Raw genomic sequence first — 12090 nt, forward strand, 5'->3', positions numbered from 1 at the left:
AGGGGTCACCGCTATCCCCGATACTGTTTATATTATACATTTCAACGCTGTACGAGGAGCTAGCGGAGCAGCACCCACTACTTTTAGTAGTCGGGTTCGCGGACGACACGAACCTGCTAAGCGTCGGCACCGATCCAGACACGACCTGCCGCCGGTTGGAGAGCGCATGGGCTACGTGTCAGCGGTGGGCAGTGAGGCACGGGATGGAGTTCGCTCCTGACAAGAGTGAGCTAATGCACTTTACTAGGGCCCGAGAGCCCTTGCCGCAAAGTATTCGCCTTGGGGACGCCACAGTGTCGCCGGTAGTCTCAGCCAGGTTCCTAGGAGTCTGGTTCGACCGCAAACTGACGTGGCACGCCCATGTTGAGCGTGTTAAAACAAAAATGGCAACTCAAAAGCTAGCCCTGACAAAGCTAGTCAATATGTCGTGGGGCTGCGATCTTATACGGGCGAGGCTGTTATATACGGTGGTTATCCGTAGCGCGATTGCCTTCGGGGCGACTGCGTGGCATACTATAAGTGAGGAACCGGCAGGGCCAGCTAAGAGCCTGATGGGGATACAGAACGAGTGCCTCCGGGTAGTCTGTGGTGCCCACAAAGCGACGCCGGTTCGCCACCTGGAAGCAGAAGCAGCAATCCCGCCACTAGACCTCTATCTTAGTGCCCGGGCTGCTAAGTTTGAAGAACGGCTACGGCTTAGCGGGAAGAGAAATCTGCTTCGCAGCGCGAGCGCTAAAGCGTCACATATACTCCGGCAGGATAGGCCGGCGAAGAGGAAGCAGGCGTCGCAGCTACTCCGACCGGCAGGGTACACTATGGAGAAGGAGGCCCGGGGCTCCGAGTGGATGAGTGAGGAAAAGGAGGTCCCGGCTGCCCTCCTCGACCACTGGAGGAAGAGATGGCTCACCGGAGCAGAGCATCACGATCGCCAGCGACGCGCTATCGCTGAGGAACCGGAGGGCCCTTCGATGCAGATACCGAAAGGGGGCAAGTATTTCGGCCTGAACCGACTGGAGGCGTCTACGCTGTGCCAGATCAGGACGGAAAAAATAGGACTAGCAGCCTTCTTATTCAAGACAGGGGCTTTTGGCGTGTACTCGCCGCTATGCCGCTGTGGCGATGCCCCTGAGACGGCAGAGCACGTAATCCTCTTTTGCGGGCTGTTGGAAGGACCGAGGGAACGATTACGGGCCGCCATCGCACCACGGCCACTATACTCTCGCAGAGACCTCGCAACGGCAACAGGAGAACCAGTAGTTAGTGGGACTATTGTAAGATGGCTGCTAGGGACGGGTCGGACAGCTTCAAGGCCCAGATAGCATCGATCTTCTCAGGGGGGACTTTGTTGGTAGGTTGAGAACCAACGTAGTATGGTAGTGAACGCAACGCAGTCGCCAATAGGGCGAACCGACGACGCAGCGTATGTATTTAGTCCAGCCATTAGGGCACGGTTTGACATACGGGAGTACTAGTAGAGGTACCGGGGGCTTCGAGCCTACGGCGTATTTAATAATAATATAAATATTTTACTGGGATTTGGTAGGATAATGATATTAACTAGCAGCAGATTTAAGCTCGTATGCAAATACTTCTAATGGTATTAAAAACGGAACAAGATGGGCTTCACAATGTAAGCTAGCGATACATGTATAATCGCGCGTTATATTTAACAGGTGTTGCGCTCTACCGTTCTCTATGCCTTACATGAGGGATATTGGAGACGCCACAGTTCTGTAAGGGGTAAGTTGGAATGACAGCTTGTTGTGGGTGGCAGTCAACATTTCAGCTTAAACGCTGCACTATTGAGTGCTCTGCCAGGTCTGCGGCTACAGTCACGGGATATCTTGACATTTGGCAGCGCCTATCTAAGATTATTGCGGAATCTACCGTACATCAGATAGGGCGAAGTCTATATTCTAAGCCTAGTTAATTTTGCCCTTGGTCAACTCCTGTTCTCGACGAAGGCTCCATTACAGCATCGGATATGGAGCCTGGCTTTTTATCCAGTCCTGGTGTGTGCCATAGTAATGATTCATTGTGACACCAAAGGACTGTTTTATCATAGGGTACAGGTTAAAGAGAGAATGTGCTGTTATGCAGTCTGAAATAGGCTGGCGCGGATTCCCGTTTTTTAATGGTACGACAGTCAGGCATGAGATGGATGGTGGTTGCTCGCGTGTCCTAGGTCATTGTGGCCCACCCTGTTTATTGGCCTTCGGCCAACTCAATGCAGCCGCTCAGCTGATGCGCCTTAACAATCCCCTGTCCGGGGGCTCAAGCATCTTGACAGACTCAAGGAATCAGTTTTCTCCCTCCTCAGCCACGCCCATTCGGCTCCCTGAAAGCCATTGTCGTCGTTGGTTCAAGTCAGAATGGGCCTTTCTCTTCGAGACTATATAGACGCCCAAGCATGGTCTGCAATCTGGCGTAAAGCGCAAGGAACCTCTTGATTAAAATTTTTTCAGTTCACGTTCATTTCCTCAGGCTAGCGTGGGTTGATGCCACCAAGGTCAACGTGGCGGGCTTCTTGCAAAAACGGCAAAGGTAGGTATTTCTTCCACCTGGCTTCAAACTTTCAGGTGCAGCTCAGCTCACCAAATGACAGATACTGCAAGATAAGGTGTTTAGGAGCCCGAAAAGCTGCTATGGAGAAATCAGACCAGGCAATGACTATCAGCTTCTTATATCACATGCGCGAGATTAATAAGATCAGTTTTTAGGGCACCTCATGGTATTATTATCCACAATAAAAGCATTTGTATGCCAGTGTCAACGATCATTCTGTCGAGACGAACGAAAACCGGGAGACACAAAAGGCACGTCTAAAGTAAGGAATCATTCATTTACTAACGTGTCGGTTAGTGCATTATGACACCATGTTGCCCCTCTTCCGGCTTCGACTATTGCTCAGGCTCTGACACGTAAACAGCTCTTCCCACGATCCATCTTTCGGTTGGGCTTTCTCATGATCGACGAGCTCGCCTGGCCGGGTGCCTGTGTACCCAAGTCCAAGGTACATAAACAACTAGCAATTGGATACCATGGTGCTCCGTGGGGAAGACTGTGACCTCGTAGGCAACATTGAAAACCTGAAGAGCCAGAAGCTTATCCGAGCTGATTAGTGGCTACCCTCCGACGCTTAGGGTTGAAGATGATATTAGTCAGTGCCCTGGCTACTGAGCCTTGCAATGAAGCCTGTTCTAGTCATACATACAGGGGCTGTTTGCCCCATCTTAGGTAGTGAATACACCAACGGTTTCCATGCGTTCCTTACGAGCCACTTCTTGCACTGGATGTAGGCCGAATTCCCGACGGGACCTGTAATAAATCGAAAATCGTAAAGAGGGTTTTGGAAAAAAAAGATAATATACGTAAATACTCCTGGACCAAGATTACTCGATTTTCTTTTACAGTTCTCTGGGCACTTCAGTGATACGTGACGCCAGGGGGGTTACCCTGTAGCATTAGGATAAGATAGCATCACCCTGTTAGCCCAAAGGGGCGGGCCGTCAGCCAGCCAATCGGCTAGCCAAACCACCCTCAATACACACAACTTCAACCCCACATGCACTCGCATCAACCAGCTATACGTTACTACGTAATATAAGTATTAAATCTTGCTATATAAGGATTGATAATTTCGTTTGCAGCTGAATTACGTATTTGTCTGCTTGAGATACCCAAGCAGGGCAGAAGTTCACCTTGTCTCGGCGAATGACAAAGCGTACTACGGCTCAGCTTAGTGTTTATTTATGTGAATGTGCATAGTTAGTACCCGTTCAGCCTAACAGATTGTGACAAGCGTAATTGCAGACGATGAAGGCTTTGCCTAGCCACTGGAAGCCGGTCACAGGTCTTTATTGGCTCTGGATACTTTCTCGGCACTTTCCCTTACCTCGCCAAGTTTCCGCCAACCAATCCTATAGCCGCTGTATAGTGCGTCACATCTTGCATGCATATACAGGGCGCAGCCTTTAAATTCGAGATTAGTTTGGAAGAATTTGGGCATAGACGCAGAGGCTCAATTACCAGCGACCAATACGAACGCGGCCACGACTATATATTCATTGCCGGCGAGATGCATGAGCATAATGTGGTCATTGCAACTCTTTTCGAGGGACGAGAATACGGCACTGGCTCCGCTGCCGGCTTGGCCAGCCAAGTTAAAAGTTTCTTCCCGAATCTCTGGTTCGGCCTATTCGTTGGCGTAACGGCTGGGCTACCTAATCTCACCAAAGCTCAACCGCTCGATATCCGTCTCAGCGGCGTTCTCGTTGCAGTCTCAGATGGCGATAATCCTGGCCTCGTTGCGTACGAGCTGGGTCGGGAAACAGGCACTGATGGAATACAACTTATACGCAAGGGCCATCTCCCACCTAATACAGAAGCCGCCGTTATATCCGCAATCCGATCTATTAAGCTCCGTCTACGAAGAAACCCGCAACTGTTCCTACAATATTACGACAAAATAAAACACGAAAAGCATGATTACGGTAAATACAGCGATCCCGGTCAAGAGCTGGACAAGCTCTACGAGCTGGGCGATGGCGGTATAGAACACCTGGTCTCACGGGAAAAACGACCGGACTTGGAGCGCACCCGGGTTTGGTACGGATCAATTGGTTCAGGAGATAAGCTGATAAAGGATCGGCGGAAGCGAGACGAGTTGAGAGACAAGTTTGGTATTAACGGCTTAGAGATGGAAGCCGCTGGGACGATGAATCACATACCAGTTGGTGTGATTCGGGGAGTGTGTGACTACGCAGATGAACACCAGAATCAAGACTGGCAACCTTACGCTGCTGCTATGGCTGCTGCGTATGCTAAGGCGATCCTGCTTGAGATACTGCTAAAGCCCCAGAAAACAATACAGGTAATCTGCGGGATAGTAAGTGAAATTATCGACTTAATTTATTTAAAGCTAACGTTACTCTAATATTTCCAAGATTTACCGACTTTTTGTTTTCTCGTACCATTTGGACTGAACGAGGGCTTCGTCGGACGTGAATCCCTCCTGAAACAGCTTTTTCAGAGAATCCCCCCGAGTGCAAACATGGACGACTGCTAGAGAACCGCTATCGAGGGCCTCGGAGGCATTGAAAAGACCCAGATTGCCCTCGAAGCCGCCTACCTGGTCCGGGATAACCATAAGGACTGCTCATTCTTCTTGGTCCCGGCCACAGACACCACCAGCTTTGAGAACGCGTATCGTGATATTGGTCAAGCACTCGGCGTCAAAGGGCTCGAAGACGATAAGGCTGACGTTCAGCTGCTCGTAAAGGCCGCCCTCGAAAACGAGAGTATTAGCAGCTGGTTCCTAATTATCGATAACGCCGACGATTCGGAGCTAATAGCAGCACTTTCCAATTATCTCCCATCTAGCCGGAAAGGTTCCATCCTATTCACGACTAGGAATCACGCCGTGGTATCAAGGCTTGACATCCAGCCGAAGAATGTGATACAGGTCGGGGAAATGAGCCGAAAAGACGCCTTCAGAATGTTGAAAGTTAACGCGGGAGAAGACCAGTGCCGCGACACTGCAAGGACGGAAAGGTTACTCGACTTCCTTGCGGATTTACCTCTGGCTATTAAATAAGTAGCTGTATATATGTTTTAGAACGGGACATTAACCAAGTAATATCTTGATTACTGCCAGTTGAGTGAGGAGACATTTATCGAACTGCTTAGTGAGCACTTCGAGGATCGCGGACGCTATAAGACAATGACAGTGAAAACCCCAGTGGCGACGACCTGGCTAATTTCGTTTGACCACATCGCACGAGATCAGCCTCTCGCTGCACAGTACCTAGGTTTTATATGTTTCCTTCGCAGAGAAAGACATCTCTATATCGCTACTTCCCTGAGGAGAGGGTGAGATAAAATCCAACAAAGCTATCGGCACCCTGAAGGGATATGCATTTATTACCCAACGGGATAACGCAGACTCGTACGATATTCGTCGGCTCGTTCGAATAGCCATGCGTAACTGGCTACAGGTACAGGGGAAGTTTCAAAAAAGTGCTGAATGCAATACAGCAACTATCAAGTGTATACCCCTTCCCTATGCACGAGAACAGGGGTGTCTGGATATGTTATGTACCGCATGGGCAGTCGGCACTAGACCTTCGAGAGGAATATTCTGATCAGATATCTAAAGAGACTCTTCTAGATACTATTGGGATCAGTTATTATATACTTGGAAAGTATAAGGAGGCCGAGCAGTTACATCGGCAGACCCTAGAGCTAAGAGAGAAGGTACTAGGCCGCGAGCATCCCTCTACGCTTACTATTATGAACAACCTCGCAGGAGTCCTAAGTATCCAGGGGAAGCACAACGAGGCCGAGCAGATACATCGGCAGACCCTCGAGCTAAGGGAGAAGATACTAGGCCGCGAGTATCCTAATACGCTTACTAGTATGAATAACCTCGCACTCGTCCTAGGTAGCCAAGGGAAGTACGAGGAGGCCGAGCAGATACATCGGCAGACCCTCGAACTAATAGAGAAGGTACTAGGTAGCGAGCATCCCGATACGCTTACTAGTATGAACAACCTCGCATTCGTCCTAGGTAACCAGGGAAAGTACGAGGAGGCCGAGCAGATACATCGGTAGACCCTCGAGCTAAGGGAGACGGTACTAGGCCGCGAGCATCCCGATACTCTTACTAGTATGAACAACCTCGCATTCGTCCTAGGTAACCAGGGAAAGTACGAGGAGGCCGAGCAGATACATCGGCAGACCCTCGAGCTAAGGGAGAAGGTACTAGGCCGCGAGCATCCCGATACGCTTACTAGTATGAAAAACCTTGTAAGAGTCCGAGGTAGCCAGGGGAAGCACGAGGAGGCTAAGCAGTGTCACGACCTGGGTTGCATCGCATTGGTAGAGACCTCGATTAGGTGCTATCGACGAAGATTCTACTCTAAGGAGCGAAGGAAAGAAGATGACAACTTAGGTTTGAGGGAGCGCGACTAAGTCATCCACGCTTGGCGGGGCTCCTACAAGGGTTATGATTGGCTTCCCACCTGGCACTGCCATGGCAGGTGTTCCAGCTGTACCTCACCTGGTTGTAGTGAGTCTGCGAGGGTTGACCTTCACAGGGATTTAACGGCCAGATTCGTTCGAAAGAAGTCGCACTCTTGACTTTCACCCATGGCATACCGATAGGATATAATAGCAGTGAGGCTGCCGGCAGTGATGTAAGCATGCGATACTGTGGAAATGTCAAGAGGAACAAGGGACCCGCTAACGACACCTTGTATTGAGTCAAAGTGTGAAAGCTTATTGGGGCGGCCACATTCCTCTTCCCGCCCATAGCATCATTATGAGATTTAATTCGCTAGTCATCGCACATCCAGTGTCTTGTTGTCTCTATGATGCAATCAAATACTGAAACTAAGCAGTCATGCGCGTGCAAATATAATATTTTTTTTATTATTAAATACGCCGTAGGCTCGAAGCCCCCGGTACCTCTACTAGTACTCCCGTATGTCAAACCGTGCCCTAATGGCTGGACTAAATACATACGCTGCGTCGTCGGTTCGCCCTATTGGCGACTGCGTTGCGTTCACTACCATACTACGTTGGTTCTCAACCTACCAACAAAGTCCCCCCTGAGAAGATCGATGCTATCTGGGCCTTGAAGCTGTCCGACCCGTCCCTAACAGCCACCTTACAATAGTCCCACTAACTACTGGTTCTCCTGTTGCCGTTGTGAGGTCTCTGCGAGAGTATAGTGGCCGTGGTGCGATGGCGGCCCGTAATCGTTCCCTCGGTCCTTCCAACAGCCCGCAAAAGAGGATTACGTGCTCTGCCGTCTCAGGGGCGTCGCCACAGCGGCATAGCGGCGAGTACACGCCAAAAGCCCCTATCTTGAATAAGAAGGCTGCTAGTCCTATTTCTTCCGTCCTGATCTGGCACAGCGTAGACGCCTCCAGTCGGTTCAGGCCGAAATACTTGCCCCCTTTCGGTATCTGCATCGAAGGGCCCTCCGGTTCCTCAGCGATAGCGCGTCGCTGGCGATCGTGATGCTCTGCTCCGGTGAGCCATCTCTTCCTCCAGTGGCCGAGGAGGGCAGCCGGGACCTCCTTTACCTCACTCATCCACTCGGAGCCCCGGGCCTCCTTCTCCATAGTGTACCCTGCCGGAGTATATGTGACGCTTTAGCGCTCGCGCTGCGAAGCAGATTTCTCTTCCCGCTAAGCCGTAGCCGTTCTTCAAACTTAGCAGCCCGGGCACTAAGATAGAGGTCTAGTGGCGGGATTGCTGCTTCTGCTTCCAGGTGGCGAACCGGCGTCGCTTTGTGGGCGCCACAGACTACCCGGAGGCACTCGTTCTGTATCCCCATCAGGCTCTTAGCTGGCCCTGCCGGTTCCTCACTTATAGTATGCCACGCAGTCGCCCCGAAGGCGATCGCGCTACGGATAACCACCGTATATAACAGCCTCGCCCGTATAAGATCGCAGCCCCACGACATATTGACTAGCTTTGTCAGGGCTAGCTTTTGAGTTGCCATTTTTGTTTTAACACGCTCAACACGGGCGTGCCACGTCAGTTTGCGGTCGAACCAGACTCCTAGGAACCTCGCTGAGACTACCGGCGACACTGTGGCGTCCCCAAGGCGAATACTTTGCGGCAAGGGCTCTCTGGCCCTAGTACAAATATAATAACAATTCCAACCAGCACAGGCCTCTAGACAGAGGACGTAACATGATATTTTCGGAGTTCCGCAACCGGGGTTACCTACGTTGATCTTCAGGGACGGGAAAAGCGTCATGTGGTTCCGTTTTAGCTACTGGGTAGCGACAGATGTCTGACTCGGAGTCTAACTTAGTATACTTGTAGGAAATGATGCAGGCAACGCGGGGAACGAACTAGGCCTCTTTCTGCATCCCACCCGCACACCCTTGCGCCGTATCGAGACCAGCAAGAAAGATGACTGAAGTGGCCAATCACTTGTGAATGAAGCCCTGGTGTTCCATTGGAGAGAACTTCCTCTTGATGGCATAATCATGAACTGTGATGCCGACTGCCTCGCTTCCCTTGTTGGGGTTATGCCAAGATATGACGTTATTTGTTATGGTGATGGTGTATTTGGGTGAATGCGGATAAATATTGACTTATGGCAGCAGGGATGACGCTGTATTGGATGGCATCTTGCATGCGATGGCGCCAAAAGTGCTGCCTGGCTTGAGATCAGCAAATATAGTCGAGTAAATTGCTTCCTGCTGAGAGGGTGGTATGCTCATGCTAGCCTTGTTGTATTGTGCCGTGCGAACTAGCGAGACTGACGCAACGCTGAGTTGTAACTTTGTAGATCTCCAATATGAGGGGTTCATATAATACCGGGAGGCGCATTTTTGGGTAGAAATCCTGCACGGTTTATTCATCTCCCATTACTTTGATATTTCAAACAGATTACCGCTTTACTTGTCGCCATTGGTGGGACAGAGGCACTCGTTGTCCAGCGAGACGGTGGGTTCTCCAGTGGACAACCCATAGATGGGAAGGGTAAATGGGCAGCTATATTCGGTTGGTTTCTTTCTTCATTGCGAGTCTAGTCATTGGCGATATCGCTAAACTTGAAAAGGCGGCACCAATCACGAACTCGATATCCAAAAACCCGATAACCTTGGCCAACAGAGCACCGACAATGGTGTAGTGCCAAACCTGAAATGGAGCTTTTCGGATTCCAGGACGAGGATCTTGAAAGGGGGCGTACGTAGTTCGAAAGTTATATCCTTCCTCTCTGGTCTATCTCCAGAGCAAAAGTTGTAAATAGACCTTTCTGAGGCGTTTATTCTCTTGTGATATGACTTATTCCTCTGAAATTATGGCCTGGATATCCGTAAGTGGTAAATACTAACTCTTGTTGCAGTGGGTTCGAGAATCTGTCATCACAGATCTCCCGTCCAGCCACGACATTTCTGCAGCTCAACAGCACCTTACCAAGGGCTCAATTCGTGAGCTACACTGGCATCGCGTTGTCCGTATTTCCGGCATTGTCATCACATGAGGCTGATAACTAACAGTTTCATAGGCCGAGTGGGGATACGTGTACGCTGGGGCGATTCTGGTCTCGGCTGTTGACGAAAACGGAAAGTTTCAAGTAGCCCGCCTCGAAGTTGGCGACATTTGGTGTAAGTAACTTCTTAATCTTTTCAGTCCCTATCCTTGTGACCAGGAACTACGATGTAGAAAGCGGGAGGCCGCAAGAAGAATTTGTTGACATATAGGGTCCGACAGATTTCCCGAAAGGTGAAGCTCACACCGTTCAGGGCCTCGAGAATGAAAATGAGTATCTCCTGGTATTCGACGACGGCAACTTTGATGCAACTGGGTAAGTGACGGAGCTGTTTCAGAGATTGGGCTCAGCTGAGTTGTTTGAATACAGGACCACATTCAGCGTAGATGACTGGATCTCTCACACGCCGAAACATATTCTAGCCAAGAACTTCGGACTAGACGAGTCCGTCTTTGAAACTGTCCCATCACCGAATCCCTACATCACAAATGCAACCATCGACACCCACAGCGTGACCGGACCTAATGGTGAGCTTTCTGGGAACAACTCATACGTCTACTTTGCCAAGGACCATCCGCTCGAAGAGGTCCCAGGAGGAGGAGGTACCCTGCGGATCGTCGACTCGAACACATTTCCAATTTCAACGACGATTGCTGCCACCATTGTGACCCTAAATCCAAAAGGTCTGAGAGAACTACATTGGCATCCGAATGTGCGTATATCGAGTATTTCCGGTGTTATTTTGTGACAGGAACCTCTATACTGACCCCTAATAGGCAGAGGAATGGCTATACTTCCACCAAGGTCAAGCCCGAGAGACGGTATTCATTGGCGACGCCAAAGCCCGTACCTTTGACTTCCGTGCTGGTGATACGGGTGTGTTTCCGGATAACAGTGGTGAGTTACCTTCAAATGCTGTCATACACATGTTGTGAGCTGACGGCCTCCAGGTCATTATATCGAGAATATCGGAGCTGAAGATCTGATTTGGATCGAGATATACAAAAGTGACAGAGCCAAGGATGTCTCGCTTACGCAGTGGCTCGCCTTAACGCCAGCTGACATTGTGGCTAATGTTCTCAAGATTCCCCTTGAGACTGCGGAGGGGCTCAAAAAGGTGAAGCAGTTGCTCGTTAAGGGAAATTAGTATTCTAGAAGGCTCGCATGCAGTCACTGAATGGTATGGATGTGTTCAAATATTTCGGATGTCTCAACTTGATCGAATACTAGTCTCCGGCGTAAATGTAGGACGAATTAGGTGGTTTAGGGCATTGTTGATCTGGCTGTTTCATACTTAGTTTGGGATTTTTCATTTTCAAGTTCAATCAAATTTATTATTGATATACGTCTTAGAAAGCGTAAAAGCATCAAGTAACTGCTATAAGGTTGTAAGCAAGCGGTAATAGGATTGTGACCCTTTGTCTGTCAGATATGACCCGTGCGTGGCCACCACTACTAGCCTAGCTTTCCTCAATAGACCACACTTCTATCTCTCTCTACGTACCCCAATATCGCCCCAGAATGTTGCTTGAGCTTTTCTGATAGTACTTATGTCAACAGATTTGTAGCTTTTCTGATAGTACTTATGTCAACAGATTTGTAGCTTCCCTGTTGACAGAATAAACGGTGCATCCAGATATGATTACATTATCTCTATTCTACTACCCGGGAATACCGAGTTATCCCGCACTATCCCATATTATGCTACAGTATTCCACCATGTTCTCAATTACCGTGAGATTCTGATCACCAGAATACTGAATTTGAGAGGATGGTTATATTGAAGCTATTGCTAATCCTATGATTAAGAAACGGAAACTTGGTATAGTGGTTTGCTCCCCACATTTCAGGGATAAAAGTTCCCAGAATAGGGTCAGGATACCAATAAAAGCAAATGTAGTCTTCTGGTGATTGGAATCACACACAGTTGCTGATAGTTACCTTGATTGACTGTAGCAACCAAACAAAAAGGAAATCTTACGCAATCAGGCTTCATGAAGTGAAAGCTGGGGCAGTCCTCTTGAGACCCGCTGCTCCCGTTGGCAGGGGCCAAAGAGTCTGTTTAGGAT

The 12090-nt window shown here is 49.5% G+C and overlaps 2 protein-coding genes across 2 annotated transcripts; both read left to right on the forward strand.

Moving 5' to 3' along the window:
- Window positions 1-3952: 3952 nt before the first annotated feature.
- Window positions 3953-4936, forward strand: BCR38DRAFT_348456 (nucleoside phosphorylase domain-containing protein; the record flags this gene model as incomplete). Its single annotated transcript, XM_040856421.1, has 1 exon — window positions 3953-4936. One exon carries the CDS (start codon window positions 3953-3955, stop codon window positions 4934-4936), a length of 984 nt encoding a protein of 327 aa, XP_040713456.1.
- Window positions 4937-9018: 4082 nt separating this feature from the next.
- Window positions 9019-11168, forward strand: BCR38DRAFT_459277 (RmlC-like cupin domain-containing protein; the record flags this gene model as incomplete). The annotated part of the gene is made up of 9 exons (XM_040862264.1): window positions 9019-9084; window positions 9414-9507; window positions 9587-9714; window positions 9875-9982; window positions 10037-10136; window positions 10243-10336; window positions 10391-10733; window positions 10798-10918; window positions 10972-11168. 9 exons carry the CDS (start codon window positions 9019-9021, stop codon window positions 11166-11168), a joined length of 1251 nt encoding a protein of 416 aa, XP_040713457.1.
- Window positions 11169-12090: the final 922 nt, after the last annotated feature.

This window comes from Pseudomassariella vexata (genome assembly GCF_002105095.1).
Source record: "Pseudomassariella vexata strain CBS 129021 chromosome Unknown BCR38scaffold_10, whole genome shotgun sequence".
Taxonomy (NCBI): Eukaryota; Fungi; Ascomycota; class Sordariomycetes; order Amphisphaeriales; family Pseudomassariaceae; genus Pseudomassariella; species Pseudomassariella vexata.